Source organism: Cololabis saira, chromosome 17 (genome assembly GCF_033807715.1).
Source record: "Cololabis saira isolate AMF1-May2022 chromosome 17, fColSai1.1, whole genome shotgun sequence".
NCBI classification, from domain to species: domain Eukaryota; kingdom Metazoa; phylum Chordata; class Actinopteri; order Beloniformes; family Belonidae; genus Cololabis; species Cololabis saira.
In genome coordinates, this window is record NC_084603.1 from 3,181,336 (window position 1) to 3,208,638 (window position 27,303).

At 39.3% G+C, this 27,303-nt stretch overlaps 1 protein-coding gene across 2 annotated transcripts in view; it reads right to left on the reverse strand.

Moving 5' to 3' along the window:
- Positions 1–27,303, reverse strand: part of LOC133464036 (kynurenine 3-monooxygenase-like) — a 58,438-nt gene that overhangs the window by 15,270 nt on the left and 15,865 nt on the right. For both annotated transcript variants that reach the window (XM_061745974.1, XM_061745973.1), the window contains 4 exons: positions 24,711–24,798; positions 10,437–10,602; positions 7,605–7,676; positions 3,183–3,304 (listed from right to left, as the gene is read on the reverse strand). In XM_061745974.1, coding sequence (XP_061601958.1) covers positions 3,183–3,304; positions 7,605–7,676; positions 10,437–10,602; positions 24,711–24,798 — 448 coding nt within the window. The remainder of the gene's footprint in view (positions 1–3,182; positions 3,305–7,604; positions 7,677–10,436; positions 10,603–24,710; positions 24,799–27,303) is intronic.

Sequence of the window (27,303 nt, forward strand, 5' to 3'; positions counted from 1 at the left end):
CATTCATTACTCAGGTAGAAGTATAGATACTAGAGTTTAAAAATACTCCTCTAGAAGTTGAAGTATCAACTCAAGTTTTTTACTCAAGTAAAAGTATAAAAGTACTGGTTTCAAAACTACTTAAAGTATAAAAGTAAAAGTAATGTAAGGGAGAAAAAAGCCATTAAGGACAAAAGCCATTGAAAATGAATGCATCTTAGTATAATGCAAATATATTAAAGAACCATATATGTGTACTATTGAACATTAACATGTGTTTCAGAGAGCAGCAGATATGATGACTAGTTGCCTATAAGTATTGTAATGGTGCAAAAAGTCAAACTTCAGAGGCATGTTATCATTTATCCTAACCTTTATTGGAATGTACATCCAAGTTTAGTTGCAGGAATCTGAGGGAACGGATGTCAGAACAAAACTGGACAAGAACATCTGAAACAACCACAACCAAATTCACTTTATCCGGATGGAGCAATTTAACTGGATAGTTTTTATTAAAGGCCGAAATGAAATAGAGTAACGAGGCTGTTTTTAAAATGTAAGGAGTAAAAACTACAGATAATTGCGTGAAAATGTAAGGAGTAAAAGTAAAAAGTCGTCTGAAAAATAATTACTCCAGTGAAATATAGATAACCAAAATTTCTACTTAAGTAAGGTAACAAAATATTTGTACTTCGTTACTTGACACCTCTGGACACCACCCACAACTCTCTTTATGAAACCATTCAAAAGTTATGGCAGAAAGTAGGAACTATCAAATATGGACCAATGAAATGAAGGGGGGGTGATTTTTTGCGTCTATCGTCGCCACGGTGACGCTTTTGAAAGAGAAAAGTAATGCGCATCGTCGCAGGATCGAGACGCACATTTTAATGTATAACACACCTGGGTGCACGTTACGGTTCGGGCCGTATTAACTGCCGAAGGAATGGTATAAATTGCGCCAAAATGACACGATTAATTCAAAATGGCCGACTTCCGGTTGGGTTTGGGCCATGGCGCCAAGAGACTTTTCTTTAAGTTGCGACATGATACAGGTTTGTAGCGATTTTCATGCATGTACGTCAAACCGTATTGTGGGGCTTGAGGCACAAAGTTTCAAATTTTTCACCAGGCCTGGCTTGGTGCAAAATTTGGTGACTTTTGGGGCACGTTTAGGGGAAAAAAGGCCCTCTTTTTGTCGGAAAAAATAAAATAAAAACAAGAAAAAAAACAAAAATTCCTACAGATACAATAGGGCCTTCGCACTGTCGGTGCTCGGGCCCTAAAAAAAGAATAAAAGGATAAAATAAAGTCAACTGTCTAAGGGCCCGATTTACTAAAGATTTGCGTGTGTAAAAACGTGTGCAAACTTGACATCACCCGCAAACCAAAGTGCCAGCTGATCTACTAACAGCGTGCAAAGAGGATTGCGTCTCTGAAATGCGCTAAATTGCACACGCAATTCATTTAGTACTTTTGCCCTGATGAATAATCAATATGGGGCGTAACCGCCAGAAATCCTAAATACTGGGAGGGGAAGATGCAAATTGGTCCATTTACCACGCGCAATGAGATTTACCAAGCCTGAAAGTAATTGCGCGTATTGTGATTGTGTCTGTATTTAATACGTTCGAAAGGAAGGTGCTAATCTGCTGCTGCTGTTATTGTGGCAAGGAGGCGACATCCAAAATCAAAGAATATGCAGAGAGAGAGTCTTTATTCTGCTGCATGCTATTTTAAAGATGGTTGCACAAGTTTTATTAAAATTTATTTTATTATTTATTAATGTGCCCCCCTCCACTCGCCCACAAGCAGGCCAAGCCTTTGTGCCAAACCTTTGTATTTTATTGATTACTTATCTTATTGAACGTGAAATCATCCATCGTAAATTACATTTAATTAAAACCCGTGCTTATTAATCACAAAACACAGGTTAAACATCATGACCAAATCTGCTCCGACCCGCTGTGTCAGGATCAGCGCAGAGACTGCAGCTTCACCTGAATTATGGTTCCGCGTTAAATCGACGGCCATATGATGGTCGTCTGTCACACATTTACTGTCAGTGTTTGCTATATAATATATAATATTTGCAATATACTGTGGACATCTGAATAAAAACTTAACTCATAAATAGATGAATCAAAGCGCTCTCCAGCTCTGGGTCTGATGTCTTTTTCTCCTCAGATCACGCCGAGCACCGCCGGGTCACGTAAACCCGACCAATTCAATATTAAAATCAAATTCAGTCCTGTGGCCCGTTTTTCTATTTCGTATTTTTGATCTGTGCCTAAAATTGAAATATGAAAAACCAGCCGTTTTTCCGTTTTTTGTGTTACCAACTGCATTTATTCTATCGCAGGTTTTCTCCCATATTGCGTTTCTTTTGGTCATGTTTAAATGTATTTGCTGTAGTTCATGAATGTGTTTATTTGCCTCTTCCACTAATATCTCTAACTCCAACTCGTCAAATTTCATTTTGTGCTTGTGACTTGTGACTGTGCCTTCCATCCAGACTCTCCATGGCGCAGAGTTTGCGCTCGCAAACCTTAAGACACGCAACACCTCATTTAAATACTGCGGTTTGCACCTGTTATCAATTGCGCACGCAATCTTAGTTGATCACCCGCAAACCACACGCAAAAAGCACGCGCAAACTTTTTCAGTGCACACGCAATTTAGTGCTCTTTATTTAGGATCTTAGTAAATCGGGCCCTAAGTGTTAAAAGCCAAGGAGAAACGGTCGGTTTTAAAGGGATTTAAAGACAGACAGAGAGGAGAACTGTCTGATTTGCTGAGACAGGTTGTTCCATAAGAAATGAAATTATTTCCATATGAAATACAGTATTTATATTAACTGTTTATGCTTGAGCACGTTATATAATAAAAGCCTAAAGCTTCCTTACACCTCACTCATCCTCCTTTCCTCTGTCACTGACATGTGATTCACTTTGAATTAAAACCTTGTGGCTAAAGTCGGCCTGGGTGTAAGTCAGTAATTTCACACTCCAGCGATCCTGGCGAGGTGACGGGAACTCAAAGTGTTTTCTGAGGATGCCCGGGCGGGTCTGATGGAAACATGAAGGCCAGGGGACAGAAGAAAGAGAAACCCCGATGAAGAGCGAGAGTGTGGTACAGGTAAGGGTAAAGGTAAAGGTAAAGGTAAAGGTACAGGTAAAGGTAAAGGGTGAAAGGTCACTCACGCTCCGATGAGAGGGATGGCGTCAGGGAAACACTTCTGGAAGAACTCCAGCACTTCCTCTCCCGTCGTGATCTTCTCAAACTCCTCAAAGGGCATGAAGAGGGTGCAGGTAAAAGTCTTGTCCTGAAGTTGGAAAAAACAGATCACGTCGAGATGTCGGCTTGAAAAACCCGGCTCTGAGCACCGACCAGCACACTGCAAAAACTCAATCTTAACAAGAATATTTGTCTTATTTCTAGTTAAAATGTCTCATTTTTAGTAAAAAAAAATCTCATTACACTTAAAACAAGACTCATCACTGGAAAAAACAACAATTTTCACCTGTTTCAAGTAGATTTTCACTTGAAATAAGTAGAAAAATCTGCCAATGGAACAAGATTTATTTGCTTGTAATGAGAAGATAAATCTTGTTCCACTGGCAGATTTTTCTACTTATTTCAAGTGAAAATCTACTTGAAACAGGTGAAAATTGTCAAATAACAAGTAATTTTTCTGGTTGTATATTTCTGTCTATTCTGCACTGCAAAAACTCAAAATCTTAACAAGAATATTTGTCTTATTTCTAGTAAAAATGTCTAATTTTAGTAAGAAAAATCTCATTACACTTAAAACAAGAGTCATCACTGGAAAAAAACAACAATTTTCACCTGTTTCAAGTAGATTTTCACTTAAAATAAGTAGAAAAATCTGCCAGTGGAACAAGATTTTTTTGCTTGTAATAAGAAGATGAATCTTGTTCCACTGGCAGATTTTTCTACTTATTTCAAGTGAAAATGTACTTGAAACAGGTGAAAATTGTCAAATAACAAGTTATTTTTCTGGTAATGACTCTTGTTTTAAGTGTAATGAGAGTTTTAACTAGAAATCAGACAAACATTCTTGTTAAGATTTTGAGTTTTTGCAGTGTAATAGATTAATCACCAATATAGATTTAAAAGTACCATGAGTATGAAGTTACACTTGATTGATCCCAGTGGGAAAATCCGTCCTCTGCATTTCACCCTAACTATTAAGAGCAGTGGAGCTTTAGCAGCCCGGGGACCGACTCTTGTTCAAGAGCAATGACAGAAGTATCTGACACCTAACATCCATAACATGTATATTGTTTTAGGAGTAAAATAATTAGGGCCCGAGCACTTACAGTGCGATGGCCCTATTGTATCTGTAGGAATTCTTTCTTTCTTCTTTATTTTTCCGACCAAATGATGGCCTTTTTTCCCCCTAAACGTGCCCCAAAAGTCACCAAATTTTTACACCAAGCCAGGCCTGGTGAAAAATGTGATATTTAATGGTTTGCATTAATGGGCGTGGCCTAACGGCTCAACAGCGCCCCCTAGAAAACTTTGTACCTCAAGCCCCACAATACGGTTTGACGTACATGCACGAAAATCGGTACACACCTGTATCATGTCACAACTTAAAGAAAAGTCTCTTGGCGCCATGGCCCAAACCCAACAGGATGTCGGCCATTTTCAACTAATCGTGTAATTTTGCCGCAATTTATGCCATTTCTTCGGCCGTTTCTTCGCCCGAACCGTAACGTGCACCCGGGTGTGTTATACATCAAAATGTGCGTCTCCATCCTGCTACGATGGGCATTACTTTTCTCAGTCAAAAGCGTTACCGTGGCGACAATAGACGCCAAAAAGCGTGCCCACCCTTCATCTGATTGGTCCATATCTGGTAGTTCCTATTTTCTACCATAACTTTTGAATAGTTTGGTATAAAGACTCGTGGGTGGTGTCATCGGACTCGGTTTTGAGTCCTTGAACAAAATTGGTGCAAATTAGCCCCGCCCCTTCATCTGATTGTGCTTTAAAGGTATTGTGACATCATTTTTAAAATGCTTTTAACACTATTAAAAGTCTTGGCCAACATCCCTCAAATGTGTCTAAAAGAGTGTAACAAGAAAAACTTCACTCTAGTACTCCATTCCTGGCTTTTAATGACAGTGTTTTTTTGCGCCGTGAAAAACGCTTCCTTTACCCCCTTTCCTGTCAATCATTGCTCCGCTCCTCCTCCAAACCTCCTCCAACCAACCGCTACACACTTCTGCCCGCGTCTCCACACACACGCTCGCACACCGACCACAAACCTATAATACATATAATGTATCTATAATGTTCTATAATACATCCATGCCACAAACACCCACACACACAGCCCAGACAGGGCGACTACAGCCCGGGGATGAAGTCCGTGCGCACACCGAACCGGACTTCTAACAGCGGCGTCGGAGAGTTAAGCCGGGAGCGACAGGCGAAGCATGCACAGAAAAGCAGTCCACCGCAAACAATCATAAAAATAAAGGCATGCAAGCAGCAGTGTCCTCTTATCTTAAGTCCAGTCAGTGGCCGCGGGTCTTCTTAGCAGTTTTCCTCCGGTGATTAGAACAAAAGAGGCTCTAAACAGCTCCGTGTTAAGCCTGATTTATGGTTCCGCGTTAAATCGACGCAGAGCCTACGCCGTAGGGTTCAGCGTACGTTGCGCGTCGCCACGTAACCCTACGCCGTAGGCTCTGCGTCGGTGTAACGCGGAACCATAAATCAGCCTTTATGGCGCGCTGGAGAGGAGAGGAGGCAGGGAGCTGGGTGGAGGGGGCGGTGATTTAGCGGATCGTTACGTAACGATCCGCCACCAAGGTGCGCCGTTTTTGCACAGTTATGCGGAAAATCCCAGAAAGCACACAATACACTGAATGTTAAAAGTTCGTTGTTTTTTGGGTGTAATTGATGTCAAGACACCCAACAAAACACAAACAATCAAGAAAAATTTGTTTTTCATGTCACAATCCCTTTAATAATAATAAAAGGGTACACAGTTGGTCCCTCACCCTCTGCGTCATCAGCACAAATTATCTGTCCCCGTATGATAAAATCCACCATCCCCACCTGATTTTTTTTTTTTTACAACTGGAGTACTGGTTATAAGTAACCAGGGATAATGAACTCTCCTCCTTTGCCGTGTTTGAACCAGCGAGCTCTGGCGGGCCCAGATAATGAAACGGGCTCTGAATCACATGCAGACAAAGTGTAAAAACCACGAAAAATCAGCTCAGACGCCTAAAAGGACAGGGAATTAATTATACCTGGTAAGTTTCCATCATGAATAGAGATCAACACCATAAAAGTGGCCCAGCAGGTATGAGATTTCTTTTTTTTGGCCATTTTAGTCATTTTAGTGAAGACGTATTCATTTTAAAAAGCCTCAGTTTCAAGCGTGGACTCTTCGTTCTCACAGACTCGTCCTCATTTAATAACAGGGTACTTTATTGAAAGTGCTGCTCAGACAATGACCATCCAAAGTCTCCACCAAACCATGGATTTGCTTTTATCTAATTCTCTGGCAGCTTTTACTGCCGTTTGCAGGTTATATCAGGTGAACAACTCAACCCTCGCAGTAAAATTTACATCCACACTTTAAAAAAAACTTCCTCGGTTGCTTTTTCTCAGAAGAGCCGCTGTCGACCTGTTTCAAGAGTATTTTTGTTCAATTTTGGCTGCTCTTGTGAATCTTCTGGCTTCTTCTGTAATGTGTATCATCGTCATTAAACAACAATGTTTTACAGAGGAGGTCCAGGTTGAATTTATGGTTTTATCTGTCCAAACAAGGACAATATTTATATTATCTTCACATTCAAAGTCTTGAAAAAGAGATTTTAATCTCAATGAGATTCACACCTGGTTAAATAAAGGATATAATACCTGCTTAATTGATGATGAATTCATGAAAGAACACCTCATATGTTCGTAAATACATCCTGTGGCATTATAAATCCATGTTTCATTTTATCAGTGTACTTTGATCCAAAATATAATTAGGTCATGGAAGAAAACAACTTCTAAAATCTGATATTACACTGCAAAAACTCAAAATCTTAACAAGAATATTTGTCTTATTTCTAGTTAAAATGTCTCATTTTAGTCTCATTACACTTAAAACAAGACTCATCACTGGAAAAAACAACAATTTTCACCTGTTTCAAGTAAATTTTCACTTGAAAATAAGTAGAAAAATCTGCCAGTGGAACAAGATTGTTTTGCTTGTAATAAGAAGATAAATCTTGTTCCACTGGCAGATTTTTCTACTTATTTTCAAGTGAAAATTTACTTGAAACAGGTGAAAATAGTCAAATAACAAGTTATTTTTCTGGTAATGAATCTTGTTTTAAGTGTAATGAGATTTTTTGACTAAAAATGAGACATTTTAACTAGAAATAAGACAAATATTCCTGGTAAGATTTTGAGTTTTTGCAGTGTATCGATCCAGCTTGAGCTGTGAAAATGAGCCGGTCAGCTCTACGAGGACGCGCTAAAGGCCCGTCATTGCTTCGGTTTCCATGCAGCATTAACTAATAGTTAGGTAACAGCTTCACAGATACAAACTAAAGACAAGAGAACAGAAAAATCAACTTTATGCTCACCAGGTTGGGCAGAGCAATCATCATGAATGTGTTCCGTGGCCAGATGTGCAGGTAATTGGGCTTCATGGCGAACTGGAAATGATAAAGGAAGAAACAAAAAACCTGATGAAAAAGAATATGTTCATGAAAGAAAACACCTCTCCGAGAAGTGTTTGTAATATTCCTATTTGAAAATACCACAAAGATACTGTACAATAAGCCCATTTAAACACGTCTTCACACCTCTGTTCATAACAGCTGGTTTCAGAGGGTAGAGTCATCCATTTCACTCCTCCCCTTCCTCTGTGGGGACTGCTTATGTTCAAACTGGTGTTAAAGTTGAATTAAATGAGGACAATTCCTCCATGATCTGGGACTGGGATGTCACCATACACTGTTTACAGTTACAGGATTGTGTTATCTGAGAAGGTTAGAGCTGGTAGCCACTTAAAACACCAACATATGCTCCTTTCTTACCCCCTTTTCCACCAAACCAGTTCCAGGGCTGGGTCTGTTTCACAACTTGTTCAACTTGTGAACCAGCTGAGAAATGGTTTGTTTTTCCGTAACTCGGGTAGTAAGGGGAGCCATGTCATTAATTCACTGCAGACTTCAGTTTGGTCGCTGTAAACGTCAGTTATGTCGCTGCGTTTGCATTGGGGCTAAAGTTAAAGCAACAACAAGCTATTTTCTCTAATAGGAATTTGTCCAGGTAACTCCTCCGTGGACACATCTCTAAAAGACAGGTTGTCTTCTCCTCAGACCCATGATGCTTTGCTGCATCCAGATTCATTCTTATTTGAAAATGTCTGCCAGTCTTGCTATAGAGGGTCTGCATTGACGTCACTTCCCCCTGGACCAGCCCTCTTACTCACACTGAGTGGCAAAAATGTCTGCAACTAGTGGAGAAGACGGGATAACAGCTGATTATCGTCTTAAATTAAAGGCAGTTGGACTTGACAGTGACCCGTACAGTTACCAAGAACCAGTGGTCCATGGACATTAATATTTGGTACAGTTACCAAGAACCAGTGGTCCATGGACATTAATATTTGGTACAGTTACCCCAAGAACCAGTGGTCCATGGACATTAATATTTGGTACAGTTACCAAGAACCAGTGGTCCATGGACATTAATATTTGGTACAGTTACCCCAAGAACCAGTGGTCCATGGACATTAATATTTGGTACAGTTACCAAGAACCAGTGGTCCATGGACATTAATATTTGGTACAGTTACCAAGAACCAGTGGTCCATGGACATTAATATTTGGTACAGTTACCCCAAGAACCAGTGGTCCATGGACATTAATATTTGGTACAGTTACCAAGAACCAGTGGTCCATGGACATTAATATTTGGTACAGTTACCAAGAACCAGTGGTCCATGGACATTAATATTTGGTACAGTTACCAAGAACCAGTGGTCCATGGACATTAATATTTGGCCACGAATCCAGTTCCCGGATATTTATATGTACTTAATTTCTACACCGGGGAAATACACGAAGCAAAGCTTGAAGGCGTACAAAAGTCTTGACGCTTGGTCCGACTTCAAGGCAGGATTTGTTGGTGAAATTAAAGTGATGAGGACACTGAACTTTATGATTTGACCGTTTAACGTTAGCTACCCAAAAATCCAACATTACCTGATACAAAATGGGAACCGCAAATCCACGTTTCGGTGCCTGGAATCCAGTTGTTTCTGTGAATTACAGTGATCCATTTGTCTCTCTTAAGCTTATTTTTCGGCAGTCTGTAAAATCGGATTTCTTGCTAAATCTATGAGTACAGTCGATCGCACCACAGCTCTTTCCCATTTTAGATGTTTTCCAGTTGCTCAAACTGAAAGTTTACGCTGTCACTCAGTCTTTCTGACACTCAGTCTTTCTGACACTCAGTCTTTCTGTCACTCAGTCTTTCTGACACTCAGTGGGCGTAACCTGCTGTGAAGTTGCATCTGGGACGTCATGCACATTCCCTCTATTGTCGTTGGTCTTAATAACTCCACGTAAGCGGTTCTTTCCTTTAGACCAGCAAAGAGTTGGTGCTACCTTGGAACCGGTTTAGGAACCAGTTCTTTGTCGGTGGGAACAAAAACCCAAAACTCCAAACTCAGCACATTCGTCCCCTCTAAGATCCGGAGAATATCTGTGTATCTAGTCCAGGGGTCGGCAACCCAAAATGTTTTAGAGCCATATTGGACCTAAAACACAAAAAACAAATATGTCTGGAGCCGCAAAAAAAATGAAAAGTATAAGCCTTAGAATGAAGACAACACATGCTGCATGTTTCTATATTAGTTATAACTGGGGGAAGATTTGTTTTTTTCATTATGCACTTTGAGAAAAAAGTTGAAATGTCGAGAAAAAAGTCGAAATGTCGAGAAAAAAGTTGAAAATTTTGAGAAAAAAAGTCAGAATGTCGAGATTAATGTTGAAGTACAATCTCAAGAAAAAAGTCGAAATGTTGAAAAAAAAGTCGAAATGTCGAGAAAAAAGTCAAAATTTTGAGAAAAAAGTCAAAATTTCAAGAAAAAAGTCGAAATGTCGAGATTAAAAAGGAAAGGAAAAAGGAAGAAAAAAGGAAAAAAAGAAGAAAAAGAAAAAAGGAAAAAAAGAAGAAAAAAAATAAAAAACAGAAAAAAAAGAAAAAAACAAGAAAAAATGGAAAAATAAACTAAAAAAAGAAAAAAAGGAAAAAAAAGAAAAAAAGAGAAAAAAAGAAAAAAAAAGAAAAAAAAGGAAAAAAAACATTTTTTTTTTTAAAAAGCTCCAGGAGCCACTAGGGCGGCGCTAAAGAGCCGCGGGTTGCTGACCCCTGATCATGTCACCAGCGTACAGAATACGGACCTCTCCGTTGACGGGCGGCATCGTGAGCTCCATGTATCCGTGAGGGATGTACGTCTGGCTGTAGTTGAAGCGGCTGCGACGCAGGAACTGCTTGCGGATGGCGGAGAAAGCTCCATCGCAGCCGACGATCAGATCGGCCTGAACCTGCTTCCTGGATCCATCCGACCTGCGGAAGAGAAGAACGACGTGACAAATCCCCTCTGGATCCATCTGAGTATCAGAGCTGATCTGACAGGCTTCATGCTTCGCCTCGGGCCCTTTATCGTCACAAAAAAGTATCTGAGTGTGATGAATATTTCAATAAGCAACACTTTGAACTTCATTAGATTTTCTGGACGCTTATCTTGAGAGAATTTGGTCATTTTGCTTTGAATTTAACCCAGACAAAACACTGCTGTACGTCTGCGCTTGATTCCTTTATTACTGAAAACAAAGGAAAAAGAAGTCCTCCAATGTGTTAGAATTGTGAAACGTCTTTATTTTATTTTATTGCAATATCAATCCCACATAATGACTGAGTTGTTGCAGCATTTTGGATTAAATGGAACAGTTTAGAGCTGCGGTCGACAACCCAAAATGTTTTAGAGCCATATTGGAACAAAAACACAAAAAACAAATATGTCTGGAGCCGCAAAGAATTTAAGTCTTTTATCAGCCTTAGAATGAAGACAACACATGCTGCATGTTTCTATATTAGTTAGAACTGGGGAAAGATTTTTTTTTTTAATTATGCACTTCGAGAAAAAAGTCGAAATGTCGAGAAAAAAGTCGAAATGTCGAGAAAAAAGTCAAAATTTCGTGAAAAAAGTCAAAATGTTGAGAAAAAAGTCGAAATGTCGAGAAAAAAGTCAAAATTTTTGAGAAAAAAGTCAAAATGTCGAGATTAATGTTGAAGTAAGATCTCGAGAAAAAAGTCAAAATGTCAAGAAAAAAGTTGAAATGTCGAGAAAAAAGTCAAAATTTCGTGAAAAAAGTCAAAATGTTGAGAAAAAAGTCGAAATGTCGAGAAAAAAGTCAAAATTTCGTGAAAAAAGTCAAAATGTTGAGAAAAAAGTCAAAATTTCGAGAAAAAAGTCAAAATGTCGAGAAAAAAGTCGAAATGTTGAGAAAAAAGTCAAAATTTCGAGAAAAAAGTCGAAATGTCTAGATTAAAAAGGAAAGGAAAAAGGAAGAAAAAAAGAGAAAAAAAAGAAAAAAAGAAGCGAAAAAAGAAAAAAGAAAGAAAAGAAGAAAAAAAGAGAAAAAAAGGAAAAAAAAGAAGAAAAAAGAAGCAAAAAAAGAAAAAAGAAAAAAGAGAAGGAAAAAGGAAAATGGAAAAAAAAGGTCAAACATTTTTTAAAAGCTCCAGACGCTAAAGAGCCACATGCAGCTCTAGAGCCGCGGGTTGCCGACCCCTGATTTAGATGTTCATTGATTGCAGTTGTAAACGTACAGTGAGCTGGCATTGAGAAACTCCTGGGGACAGCCAGGATCAATATTCCCACCCACAATCAATATTCCCACCACTCCTGGTCGTCGTCTCAAGTGTCAGAGGAAACGTGTTTCCGTCACGCTGCATCTGATCCTCCGTCTGAATAAACTCACAGTGGCAGCACGCTTTAGCGGAGGCTGCTGTTTTAATGTTAGGGCCTTTGGAAATGTGTTTGGAAACACAAACTTCTCCTTCCAACTATTGTTGAGGCGTCTAATGAGGCTTCATGTTGCCAAATCGTTTCTGGCACCGATGTGCAGTGTTGTGGCGGGTAATTCACTTAGATGTTTTTAATGATTCCTCCCCTCGTGGACGTGACCGTTTTATTGGATTAAGGTCTGGTTTGGAGTTTGGGCCGTTCACAGAGGCGCCTGGGAAAATTCAGGTGCATCGCTGGGTGTGTAAATGATCGTTTGTATTTATTTCAAGTTTACTTTTGTTTATCGGTGACCCTCTAACCCAGATGTTGAAGTCCGCTAGTTGGAAACCGTTTAAGGCGCGTCAAAACAGGGAAGGGGGGCGAAGAGAGACGGCGCGAAAGAGAGACAGAGCAATACGTTTAAGGGTGCTTTCACACCTTACCCACGGGGCAAGGGGGAGTGTGCTGCATTTGCCCTGCTATAAAAGGTAATCCACCAGAAATAATACCAATGACCCAGTAGGAACACAACCTATATGGACTACCTGGCCAATTTTTTGCTGGAAATTCAATATGGCCGCCTTAATATTGGCCACTTATCAAAACATAGTTTGGTGATAACTTTTGAATCAAATGGGCTAGAAATGCAAACTTGGTGTCTGTTTCATGGTTTCAGAGCATGAGAAAACCATTAGAATACTTATTTTTATGATCGGGTGTATCTGGACCTTTAATTTGCATATTTCCAACACGGACGTCCCTGAAAATGAGCTTTACTATGGATTTTTCTAGTGACAGCTAACTGTTATGGCAAATAATCTGCTTTTTAAGCAATGTCAACACATTTGGTCAGTTTGAGAATTCATTTCTATGTTGTCAATATGGCTGCAGTCATAAATAACGTATGGAATTACATTTTAGCTCAGATTCTTTCTAGAGTTGTGGGGATGATTGCAGAAAAACAATATGAGAAAACGTCTACAATGTATCTTAAAGATGACATTTTAATAAACTTAATATAAGACATATATACGTAGACGCCGCATCGAGTGTTCTTGCCCGCTGCTGCGATACGTCAACGTCGCCGCCATATTGGATGTTCAAGACTGCGCTGTAAACTAATACAAGTAAATGGACTTATTTTCATAAAGCGCCTTTCTACAAAGAAATGTATGTTTTACGTCTCATTTATTCATTCACACACGCACATAATATATTATTATATTATAATATATAATATAATAAAACACATTTTCAAATAACAAAATATTTGAACCACTTTTCAGACAATAAAATAACATTTGAACCATTTTTCAGACAATAAAATAACTGAAAAAAATTGAAAAATGGTTTTGTGACTTGAAAAATTTTAAATGTTTATGTAAAATATGCTTTGTTGATGAGAAAACATGTTTCTCTATTTTTCTTATTTTTGTGAGGGGGGATATATATAGTTTTTCGACACTACCTTGTTCTCTATAGCTGATATAACATGAATTACTCCTATGTGGGATCAATAAAGTTCTTATATTTTCCATCTGAGAACATTAAATATATTATATTTGGTGCCTAACTGTTTCCCAAGTATATTAGTGCGTGTGTGAATGAATAAATGAGACGTAAAACGTACATTTCTTTGTAGAAAGATGCTTTATGAAAATAAGTCCATTTACTTGTATAAGTTTAAACTTTACAGTGCAGTCTTGAACATCCAATATGGCGGCGACGGTGACGTATCGCAGCAGCTCCATGGGAGGATACGTATGTCTATGGGTCTGACCCCTCAGGTCCGGCCAGAACCGTCCCGGTGGTCCCGGCAGTGAGAGCAGACCCACTGGGTCGGAACTTCCCGACCTGCAGGAGACGTAACAGTCCGACTTCCGTCCTGCTTTAGCTCGACTTGTGTCTGGTCCGAACGAGGCCGGACCCGGTTCTGGTGTCGGACCCGGTTCTGGTGTCGGACCCGGTGTGGGACCCGGTTCTGGACCCGGTGCCGGACCCGGGCTGGTATGTAGTATACAGTATGTAGTATGTAATATGCAGTATGTAGTATATGGTATGTAGTATACAGTATGTAGTATGCAGTATATAGTATATGGTATGTAGTATACAGTATGTAGTATGCAGTATGTAGTATGCGATATGTAGTATGCAGTATGTAGTATGCAATATGTAGTATACGGTATGTAAGATGCAGTACGTAGTATACGGTATGTAGTATGCAGTATGTCGTATGTCGTATGAAGTATGCAGTATGTAGTATACGGTATGTAGTATGCAATATGTAGTATGCAATATGTAGTATACGGTATGTAGTATGCAGTATGTAAGATGCAATATGTAGTATACGGTATGTAGTATGTAGTATGCAATATGTAGTATACGGTATGTAAGATGCAGTACATAGTATACGGTATGTAGTATGCAGTATGTAGTATGCAATATGTAGTATACGGTATTTAGTATGCAGTATGTAGTATGCAATATGTAGTATACGGTATGTAGTATGTAGTATGCAATATGTAGTATACGGTATGTAAGATGCAGTACATAGTATACGGTATGTAGTATGCAGTATGTAGTATGCAATATGTAGTATACGGTATGTAAGATGCAGTACATAGTATACGGTATGTAGTATGCAGTATGTAGTATGCAATATGTAGTATACGGTATTTAGTATGCAGTATGTAGTATGCAATATGTAGTATACGGTATGTAGTATGTAGTATGCAATATGTAGTATACGGTATGTAAGATGCAGTACATAGTATACGGTATGTAGTATGCAGTATGTAGTATGCAATATGTAGTATACGGTATGTAGTATGCAATATGTAGTATACAGTATGTAGTATGCAGTATGTAGTATGCAATATGTAGTATACGTTATGTAGTATGCAGTATGTAGTATGCACTATGTATTATACGGTATGTAGTATGCAGTATGTAGTATGCAGTATGTAGTATACGGTATGTAAGATGCAGTATGTAGTATACGGTATGTAGTATGCAATATGTAGTATGTAGTATGTCGTATGAAGTATGCAATATGTAGTATACGGTATGTAGTATGCAGTATGTAAGATGCAGTATGTAGTATACGGTATGTATGTAGTATGTAGTATAAGTATGTAGTATGCAGTATGTAGTATGCAGTATGTAGTATACGGTATGTAGTATGCAATATGTAGTATACGGTATGTAGTATGCAGTATGTAGTATGCAATATGTAATATGCGGTATGTAAGATGCAGTATGTAGTATACGGTATGTAGTATGCAGTATGTAGTATGTAGTATGCAATATGTAATATGCGGTATGTAGTATGCAGTATGTAGTATGCAATATGTAGTATACGGTATGTAGTATGCAGTATGTAGTATGTAGTATGCAATATGTAATATGCGGTATGTAGTATGCAATATGTAGTATACGGTATGTAGTATGCAGTATGTAGTATGCAATATGTAGTATACGGTATGTAGTATGCAGTATGTAGTATGTAGTATGCAATATGTAATATGCGGTATGTAGTATGCAATATGTAGTATACGGTATGTAGTATGCAGTATGTAGTATGCAATATGTAGTATACGGTATGTAGTATGCAGTATGTAGTATGCAATATGTAGTATACGGTATGTAGTATGCAGTATGTAGTATGTAGTATGCAATATGTAATATGCGGTATGTAGTATGCAATATGTAGTATATGGTATGTAGTATGCAGTATGTAGTATGTAGTATGTCGTATGAAGTATGCAATATGTAGTATACGGTATGTAGTATGCAGTATGTAAGATGCAGTATGTAGTATACGGTATGTAGTATGCAGTATGTAGTATGCAATATGTAGTATACAGTATGTAGTATGCAGTATGTAGTATGCAATATGTAATATGCGGTATGTAAGATGCAGTATGTAGTATACGGTATGTAGTATGCAGTATGTAGTATGCAATATGTAGTATACGGTATGTAGTATGCAGTATGTAGTATGCAATATGTAGTATACGGTATGTAGTATGCAGTATGTAAGATGCAGTATGTAGTATACGGTATGTAGTATGCAATATGTAGTATGCAATATGTAATATGCGGTATGTAGTATGCAGTATGTAGTATGCAATATGTAATATGCGGTATGTAGTATGCAATATGTAGTATACGGTATGTAGTATGCAGTATGTAGTATGCAATATGTAGTATACGGTATGTAGTATGCAGTATGTAGTATGCAATATGTAGTATACGGTATGTAGTATGCAGTATGTAAGATGCAGTATGTAGTATACGGTATGTAGTATGCAATATGTAGTATGCAATATGTAATATGCGGTATGTAGTATGCAGTATGTAGTATGCAATATGTAATATGCGGTATGTAGTATGCAATATGTAGTATACGGTATGTAAGATGCAGTATGTAGTATGCAATATGTAGTATACGGTATGTAAGATGCAGTATGTAGTATGCAATATGTAGTATACGGTATGTAAGATGCAATATGTAGTATGCAATATGTAGTATACGGTATGTAAGATGCAGTATGTAGTATGCAGTATGTAGTATACGGTATGTAAGATGCAGTATGTAGTATGCAATATGTAGTATACGGTATGTAGTATGCAGTATGTAGTATACGGTATGTAAGATGCAGTATGTAGTATACGGCATGTAGTATAGGTATGTAGTATGCAGTACGTAGTATACAGTATGTAGTATGCAGTATGTAGTATGCAATATGTAGTATATGGTATGTAAGATGCAGTATGTAGTATGCAGTATGTAGTATACGGTATGTAGTATGTAGTATGCAGTATGTAGTATGCAGTATGTAGTATGCAGTTTGTAGTATGCAGTATGTAGTATGCAGTATGCAGTATGTAGTATGCAGTATGTAGTATGCAGTATGTAGTATACGGTATGTAAGATGCAGTTTGTAGTATGCAGTATGTAGTATGCAGTATGCAGTATGTAGTATGTAGTATGCAGTATGTAGTATGCAGTATGTAGTATGCAGTATGCATTATGTAGTATGCAGTATGTAGTATGCAGTATGTAGTATGCAGTATGCAGTATGCAGTATGTAGTATGCAGTATGCAGTATGCAGTATGTAGTATGTAGTATGCAGTATGTAGTACACACTCAGTACGTTTACATGCACTAACAGGAAGTAGAATTGTTGCTTTAATAGAAGTTTTAAAGCCCATGTTTATTAGAACCTGCAGAAAACCAGGTTTCTAGACGCTCTGAAGAAGAATCACGACTTTCAGGGTCCAGTTGGACCAGGGCTGGTGTCGGACCCGGCTCCGGACCCTAAAGGTCCCTAAAGCTGTGTAATGCTTGCTGACCTGATATTCTTTGGCAGGTTTTGGTCGAGCATATCTGTACTCTTGCTCAGGTGTCTTAAGACTTGGTCCACTGTACCGGTCACAGCAGAAGTGAATAATCTCTGTGCCGGCAGGCACATCATTCAGTAGCAGACTATGATATCGCCCAGCGATTGTTCCAAACGTTTCAGCTTTCAGGAAAGACCAATGGCGTATGGCATACATGGCATCAACAACTACTGCTGTTTTTCGGTGTTCTTTAGGCAGGTCAGGGACGCATGCAACATTGGTCTCTTCTTTCAGGACCTTCACAAGGCTTGCCTTGGTACCTGTTCTCATCCTGCCATCTTCCTGGAAGAGAGAAGGGGGGAAGTCACTGCACTCGTGGTTGCCTATAAAGTCAACGATGTTGAGTTCTCCACCACTGGCTATGATTTGGGTCATGCGCAGGAGGGCAGTTATTTCATTGCTCTTGCCAGGTGCTGAAGATTTTCCCCTTACACTTTTTGGATTTGGTGTTTTGCGTGTGGAAAGTGTTGAGCTTCATTATACTTGTCTTTTTCTGATCACTGGACAGTGACTCACACAATGCCTTCAGACCCAGTTCTTTGACACGGATCAAGTCATCCTTGACTGTACAATCAGCACACTGTCCCGTAGATATGTTGATTATGGATGGTGTTGTCACTGTAAACGGGTTAGTCTCCACTGCTGCCATGACCTTGACTACCATCTCTGCATCGCGGGTTACACAGCCTTAAACCAGACTCATGGTGTGGGCTGGATGAGTGGAGGTGGAGCATTGACTTCAGCTCTGCAGAGCCAGCTGCAGTGAGTGGTTTTGTATAGACCCATTTTGCCCGTAATACCATACATTATTTATTATGACTGCAGCCATATTGACAACATAGAAATGAATTCTCAAACTGACCAAATGTGTTGACATTGCTTAAAAAGCAGATTATTTGCCATAACAGTTAGCTGTCACTATAACAATCCATAGAAAAGCTCCTTTTCAGGGGTGTCCGTGTTGGAAATATGCAAATTAAAGGTCCAGATACACCCAATCATAAAAATAAGTATTCCAATGGTTTTCTCATGCTCTGAAACCATGAGACAGACACCAAGTTTGCATTTCTAGCCCATTTGGTTCAAAAGTTATCACCAAGCTATGTTTTGATAAGTGGCCAATATTAAGGTGGCCATATTGAATTTCCAGCAAAAAATTGGCCAGGTAGTCCATATAGGTTGTGTTCCTACTGGGTCATAGGTATTATTTCTGGTGGATTACCTTTTATAGCAGGGCAAATGCAGCACACTAAGAAAAGAGGGGACTTGCCCCCCGGGTACCTGTCCCGTTTGGAGCAGTTGTTCCGAAACATGGACCTTTTTTCTCCTTTCCTTTTTTCCTTTTATTATCTCTCCAGAAACGCTTTGAAACCCGTGCCAAAGATTGCTGATTGGCTCCTATTATTGGCACATCAAAACAGTGCCATAATTCGCCATAATTCGTAGTTGTAAAGAAAGTTTATAGCTTTTGTAAAAAAAAGTTTGTAGCTTTGTATATCCAATGTTGCTCACAAACAAATTAATTCCACAGCTACAAAAATGTTTTACATGCACAAAATATTTCTACAAGTACAAATATTTTTTGCAAGTACAAATATTTTTTGCACACGCACAAGATATTTCTACAAGTACAAAGTTTATTTACAGATACAAAATACTTATGGCTTTAATTTGAGCCCATATTTTTTCTTCTTTTTTTCTGTTTTTCACTTTTTTTTTCTTCTTTTTTCCTTTTTTTCCTTCATTTTTTTCCTTTTTTTTCCTTTTTTTCTTCTTTTTCCTTTTTTCTTCCTTTTTCCTTTCCTTTTTAATCTCGACATTTTGACTTTTTTCTCGAAATTGTGACTTTTTTCTTGACACCTCAACTTTTTCTCGTCATTTCGCCTTTTTTCCTCGACATTTGCCTTCATTCTAAGGCTGATACAAGACTTTTCATTTTTTGCGGCTCCAGACATATTTGTTTTTTGTGTTTTTGGTCCAATATGGCTCTAAAACATTTTGGGTTGCCGATCCCTGGTACATGTGAACACAGCAATCGTGCTCGGATGCGGCACAAAACAAGCTAGTCGAGATCGCCTAGGAGAGGTTAGGGTTAGCTTCTCCTAGGAGAGGTTAGGGTTAGGTTCTCCTAGGAGAGGTTAGGGTTAGGTTCTCCTAGGAGAGGTTAGGGTTAGGTTCTCCTAGGAGAGGTTAGGGTTAGGTTCTCCTAGGAGAGGTTAGGGTTAGGATCTCCTAGGAGAGGTTAGGGTTAGGATCTCCTAGGAGAGGTTAGGGTTAGGGTTAGGATCTCCTAGGAGAGGTTAGGGTTAGGATCTCCTAGGAGAGGTTAGGTTCTCCTAGGAGAGGTTAGGGTTAGGATTTCCTAGGAGAGGTTAGGGTTAGGTTCTCCTAGGAGAGGTTAGGGTTAGGATCTCCTAGGAGAGGTTAGGGTTAGGTTCTCCTAGGAGAGGTTAGGGTTAGGTTCTCCTAGGAGAGGTTAGGGTTAGGTTCTCCTAGGAGAGGTTAGGGTTCAGATCTCGGCTCGCTTCCATTCCAGACCTGGAGCGGTTCGTTTGCAGTGAGAACAGAATCCACACAGCAACCGACACAACTCCATTCATGTGTATGTGCGACCGCGGCACAAGGAGAAGAGTCGGCGCAGAGATTCCACCACCTCCTATTGGACACAACTTTCTCCCTTCTCCCTTCTGTCAGGGTTTCACATTTCCCCCAGCTTGAGTTTTCAGTTCTGTCCCTCCTGTTTCCATCTGCCCTGATTGTCGTCACCTGTGTCTCGTTATCCCCTGTTATATCTAGTCTTGTCTTTCCCCTGCTCCTCGCTGGTCCGTACTGTTTCCTCCATCCATGTCTCCTCGTCTAGTTTTGGATTCCTGTCTTTGTTCTGCCTTTTTTGATCCTGCTCAGCAGTGCTTTTGGTTTGTTTTTGGTTTTGCTGAATAAATCCAGCTTTTGTGAACTCCTGCTCTCCTGCGTTTTGGTCCTCAACAAACAATTCGTGACACCTTCTCTCTCTTCTCCCTTCTCTCCTATTGGACGTGCCGAGATGTCGTCACAGAGAAAAAAGTCAAAATGTCCAGAATAATGTTGAAGTGCAATTTTGAGAAAAAGTCGAAATGTTGAGAAAAAAGGTGAAATTTTGTGAATAAAGTTGAAATGTTGAGAACAATGGCAAAATTTCGACTTTATTCTTGAAATTGTATTTCAACATTGATCTCAACATTTCGACTTTTTTCTCGACATTTCGACTTTTTTCTCAAAGTGCACAATAAGAAAAAATCTTCCCTCTCAAATATTTTTTCTCCTGCATGGCCCTAATACTCTTTCGTAGTTTTACGTACACGTACATATTAAACCGTAACGTTATTGACACACAGGAAGTGAAGAAGCGGGGACACTGTTTAGCCAATCAGAATGCAGAACACGATGCACAATGCAAATCCGTGAAGCAGCGAGACGTGAAAGGTGAACCGATTTATAGCGAGGGATTACTGTACTTTAAAATGTTAACTGAGTCTTTTGTGCAGCTTCTCTCGTTCTCTTTCAGTTTATCTGAGTATTGGGGGGAATATTTTGGGACATCTGCTTCTGTGAAGTCTGGCAACTTCCTGGCTGTAGATTGACAGGCAGTGATGTCTTTCCTCCTCGACGCAAACTTGAAAGTGTTACTCGTGTAAAGCAGAAAGCAACGGGGAAAAAAAGTCAATAACCGGCTTTAACTGCCTGTATACGTTATTCTACAACCGTGATAAAAGGGGAAGAAAAATAGACGGCCAGCAGGTAATTGGATTGGAGCTAATGGAATTACCCAGCAGGCCTCGTTATCCGTCACCCGCCTCCGTGTGATGTTTCGGTCCAGTGGACGAGTTGGGTTTACCTCTCACTCTAAATTCATCCACATCCTCCCGTATTCCTCCCTCTGCTCCCCTCGTCCCCCCAGACCCTCCTCCTCCCGTCTGCTTCAGCTGATTCCCCACACGAGTGATTACTGCTGCCGTATCCAAGCGTCTCCCGTCTCCCGTCTCCCCCTGCCAGATCACCTTGGCCCCGTTGGCCGTCGTTTCCCGCCGTTTCATCTCGCTGCCGTTTCGCTCCAGCCTGCGTTACGATCTCAGCCTTCTGTCCGACCGCCCGTCTGTTCTGATTCCCAGTAATAATTTAGATTTTTTTTTTTTCCTCGTTTTTTTTGTATTTTTCCGACGAAAGGAGGGCCTTTTTTCCCCCTAAACGTGCCCCAAAAGTCACCAAATTTTGCACCAAGCCAGGCCTGGCGAAAAATGTGATATTTCATGGTTTACATTAATGGGCGTGGCAAAATGGCTCAACAGCGCCCCCTAGAAAACTTTGTGCCTCAAGCCCCACAATACGGTTTGACGTACATCCACGAAAATCGGTACACACCTGTATCATGTCACGACTTAAAGAAAGGTCTCTTGGCGCCACGGCCGAAACCCAACAGGACGTTGGCCATTTTGAATTAATCATGTCATTTTGGTGCAATTTATGCCATTCCTTCAGCAGTTAATACGGCCTGTACCGTATCGTGCACCCAGGTGTGTTATACATCAAAATGTGAGTCTCCATCCTGCGAAGATGTGCATTTTTTTCTCAGTCAAAAGCGTTACCGTGGCAACGCTAGATGCCAAAAAGCGCACCCCCCCTTCATCTGGTTGGTTCATATTTGATAGTTCCTACTTTCTGCCATAACTTTTGAATGGTTTGACATAAAGACTCGTGGGTGGTGTCATCGGACTCGGTATTGAGTACTTGACCTTCATTTGGCCTGAATTAGCCCCGCCCCTTCTTCTGATTGGTCGATATTTGATTGTCCCTATTCTCTGCCATAACTTTTGAACGGTTTGACATAAAGATGCGTGGGTGGTGTCATCGGACTCGGTTTTGAGTACTCGACTTTTATTGGTGAAAACTACAGGCGAGAGGGCCCGTTCATCGCTGCTTGCAGCTTTAATTTCTTTTTAAGTTGCAGGACCCCCTGCAGGACCTCTGCGGCCCTCGTAGGGGTCGCAGACCCCCGGGTTGAACACCCCTGATCTAGTTTCTAGAGGAATTGCACTGTTTATGCACCTGAATCTCAGCATAATGATCTCACATTTCCTCATTAACAAGTTATAAGATCATTAAAGTGGATTATCGCTGGAGCGTAGGAGAATAAGTCATTTACATCTAATTCATGCTGACACCCATCTGTGCATTTCCTGGGCTGTTTTCGGTCGGAGGAAACGCTGTTATCACAACTGTTGTAGCCTACGAGGCGGAGGAAGCAAACACAAAGAGGGTAAACATGCACCACCACCATATGTGTTGCCCTCACATGAAAGCTGGATGAATTCAAATGCATTTCAGCGTTTGTTTACGGCGGCGATAATCACAGAGTGATTCATAATCTCCGTTTTTAGCACGGGAAAAAAAAACAGGAAGCAGGAAAGGCAGCATACGCATTGGTTGTACGCTGCAAAAACTCAAAATCTTGTCTTGTTTCGAGTTAAAATGTCTCATTTTTAGTCAAAAAATCTCATTACACTTAAAACAAGAGTCATTACCAGAAATATGACTTATTTATTTGACAATTTTCACCTGTTTCAAGTAGATTTTCACTTGAAATAAGTAGAAAAATCTGCCAGTGGAACAATAATTTTTTGCTTGTAATGAGAAGATAAATCTTGTCCCACTGGCAGATTTTTCTACTTATTTCAAGTGAAAATTTACTTGAAACGTGAAAATTGTCAAATAACAAGTTATTTTTCTGGTTATATATTTCTGTCTATTCTGCACTGCAAAAACAAAAAAATCCTAACAAGAATATTTGTCTTATTTCTAGTTAAAAAGTCTCATTTTTAGTCAAATAAATCTCATTACATTTAAAACAAGACTCATCAACGGAAAAATAACTTATTTGACAATTTTCACCAGTTTCAAGTAAATTTTCACTTAAAATAAGTAGAAAAATCTGCCAGTGGAACACGATTTTTTTTGCTTGTAATGAAAAGATAAATCTTGTTCCACTGGCAGATTTTTTCTACTTATTTCAAGTTATTTTTCTGGTAATGAATTAAAACTCAAACTCGGTTTTCTTATTTCTAGTTAAAATGTCAAATTTTTAGTCAAAAAAATCTCATTACACTTAAAACAAGACCAGAAAAATAACTTATTTGACAATTTTCACCTGTTTCAAGTAGATTTTCACTTGAAATAAGTAGAAAAAATCTGCCAGTGGAACAAGATTTATCTTCTCATTACAAGCAAAGAAATCTTGTTCCACTGGTAGATTTTTCTACTTATTTCAAGTGAAAATTTACTTGAAACAGGTGAAAATTGTCAAATAAAAAGTTATTTTTCTGGTAATGATTCTTGTTTTAAGTGTAATGAGATTTTTTTGACTAAAAATTAGACATTTTAACTAGAATCGTCACCTGGATCCTCTGTGCCTAGCCATGTCTACACCATGTGTCTGCGTGCGTGTCTGTGTGTGTAATTTAGGAATTTAGGTGAATTGTAGTGTGCTTTTGTCTGCAGGGAGGGGGGGCATTAATAAGTTTTATGTTTATTTGTTTTTTCCTGTTTTTTTTTCTGTTAAGCACTTTGTGTTTCATTATTTGTAGGAAAAGTGCTATATAAATAAAGTTTGATTTGATTTGATTTGATTAGAAATAAGACAAATATTCTTGTTAAGATTTTGAGTTTTTGCAGTGAGGGAGGCGTTGGGAGCCCTCACATGAAAGCTGAATGAATTCAAATGCATTTAAGTGTTTGTTTACGGCGGCGATAATCACAGAGTGATTCATAATCTCCCTTTTTAGCCGGGTACTGTAAGGCACGGAAAAAAAACAGGAAACAGGAAGCAGGAAAGGCAGCACAGGCATCGGTCGTGGATATTTTAAGACTGAAGATAAGACTCGATTCAATTTAAGAACTCGGAACAAATTAAACAAGAGTTTCTGCTTTTGCACACTGTGTTAATAATTAACTGCATGGGTATGTTAATCCACGCAAGTAAAAAGGCCCGCGGCTGTTTCAGTGTTAATTGGATTGTAAATTGTGTGTCACTTTTACCTCAAGGACGACCAATTAGCAACTAACTCAGTCAGACGGCGCGCTGACGGCGCGTTTATCTTCCTCCCAGTCCACGTGTGTTTTACACGCAAGAGCAGCGGGGGAAGCATGATCAATACATTCTTCTGTAAGTATAGTATGTAAATGAGGACGTGCAGCTCTGAGATAAACCAGTGTGAGTTTATTTACCTGGTAAAGGTCATGAGTCCAGATTCAGAGCTCCAGTCCTGCAGTTTGTGGTCGAAGTTCAGCTTTGTGTTTGTGTACGTCTCCGCCTCTGCGAGAGGAAACGTTGCAGACATTAGATTAGACAACACACGTTTACACGGCAGGTATAAGTCTTGCTTCCTTGTGCCAGTTTTTAACAAAATACGAGGCTCTCCATTTGCCAACGATGCTAGAAGCAGCGAAGGCTTCGTAGTGCAGAAAAGAGAAAAGAGCAACACTGAAAAAACTCAAAATCTTAAGAATATTTGTCTTATTTCTAGTTAAAATGTCTTATTTTTATTCAAAAGAAATCTCATTACACTTAAAACAAGACTCATCACAGGAAAAATCAACAATTTTCACCTGTTTCAAGTAGATTTTCACTTGAAATAAGTAGAAAAATCTGCCAGTGGAACAAGATTTTTTTGCTTGTAATGAAAAGATAAATCTTGAAAAAAGTCAAAATGTCGATAAAAAAGTCAAAATGTCAAGAAAAAAGTAGAAATGTCGAGATTAAAAAGGAAAGGAAAAAAGAAAAAAGGGAAAAAAAGACTTTAAAAAAGGAAAAAAAAGGTCAAACATTTTTGAAAAAGCTCCAGTTTAAAAAAAAAATAAGTCGAAAAATCTGCCAGTGGAACAAGATTTTTTTGCTTGTAATGAGAAGATAAATCTTGTCCCACTGGCAGATTTTTCGACTTATTTCAAGTGAAAATTTACTTGAAACAGGTGAAAATTGTCAAATACTACGTTCTTTTTCTGGCAATGACTCTTGTTTTAAGTGTAATGAGATTTTTTAACTAAAAATTAGACATTTTAACTAGACATAAGACAAATATTCCTGGTAAGATTTTGAGTTTTTGCAGTGAAAAGGTGCAAAAGCAAAACATTTGCTAAATGCATTAAGTGTTACATGTTTCTGGGGTTTTCAAGAGCCAGAAACTTCACGATTTCAGTTGACTTTTTTACATTTACTGTAAGTTCTGTAAGTACAGGAAGTAAAAACTACAAAAAGAATAAAGATGTTATTTCGAGCGGAGCATTTAAACAAGCAACGATGGTGTGACTCAAAACCAAAATGAGTTTTCAGGAGCAAATACGGGAAGAAGATCACTACTTTATCGACAAATATATTAGATAAGGAAGGGATTGGCATGTTTCTTCCTCTACAGCACATGGTGTCATTAAATTATCAGCGCCTCAAGGGTTCAAGCCTGAACCGGACATGTGTGGTCTCTGATCCCTCAGACATCGATAACTGTCACTCATTAAATACTGATATCACCACATGGATGAGGGATTGTTCCGGGAAAATCAGAACAGAGCTGCATTAACAGTACTGGAATTGAGGGGGGATGGCATCCCCCCCTGAAATAAAAACGGTCCAAATCATCCCCCCTGAAATAAAAACGGTCCAAATCATCCCCCCTGTAAAACTGCCATACCTCCTTTCCATCCCTTATGTCATTTCATCAATGAATGTGGTTTTACTGCTATTTCAACATTTAGAGTCATCACCAGAAAAATAACACCAGAAAAATAACTTATTTGACCATTTTCACTTGAAATAAGTAGAAAAATCTGCAAGTGGGACAAGATTTATCTTCTCCTTAAAAGCAAAAAAATCTTGTTCCACTGGCAGATTTTTCTACTTATTTCAAGTGAAAATCTACTTGAAACAGGTGAAAATTGTTGTTATCAAATATCAAATTTATCGCCAGGCCTGGCTTGCGTGCAAAATTTGGTGACTTTTGGGGAACTATCAAATATGGACCAATCAGATGAAGGGGGGGGGGGGCAGGCTTTTTGGCGTCTATCGTCGCCACGGTAACGCTTTTGAAAGAGAAAAGTAATGCGCGTTGTCGCAGGATGGAGACGCACATTTTGATGTTTAACACACCTGCACATTACGGTTTGGGCTCTGAAGCGGCTGAAGAAATGGCATAAATTTAGCCAAAATGACACGATTAATTAAAAATGGCCGACTTCCTGTTCGGTTTCGGCCATGGCGGCAAGAGACTTTTCTTTAAGTTGTGACATGATACAGGTGTGTAGCGATTTTCGTGCATGTACGTCAAACCATATTGTGGGGCTTGAGGCACAAAGTTTTCCAGGGGGCGCTGTTGAGCCATTAGGCCACGCCCATTAATGCAAATATCAAACTTTTCGTCAGGCCTGGCTTGCATGCAAAATTTGGTGACTTTTAGGGCACCTTTAGGGGGGCAAAAAGGCCCTCCTATCGTCGGAAGAATAATAATAACTAGACACAAAATTCCCTGGAAATTTTGAAGTGCCACGGGAGAGGGGGGGGGGGGGGGGGGGGGGGGGGGGGACTCAGCACACAGAACCTTCCGGTTAAGCCTGATTTTGGGTTCTGACAAATCACTCCGATTTGTGATCAAACCGTAGCTCGTAGCAGAAAAACGAAAACATCGCAAGAGACACGGAAGCCGGCAGATTCTGACAATCTTAATTTTATTCAGATATTCCTTAAAATGAGTGAGTAAGCTCAATGCGAAGACAGAGTGAGATTCTTTTGAAGAAAACGTTTGATTACACTACAGTGAATGGGGACTGA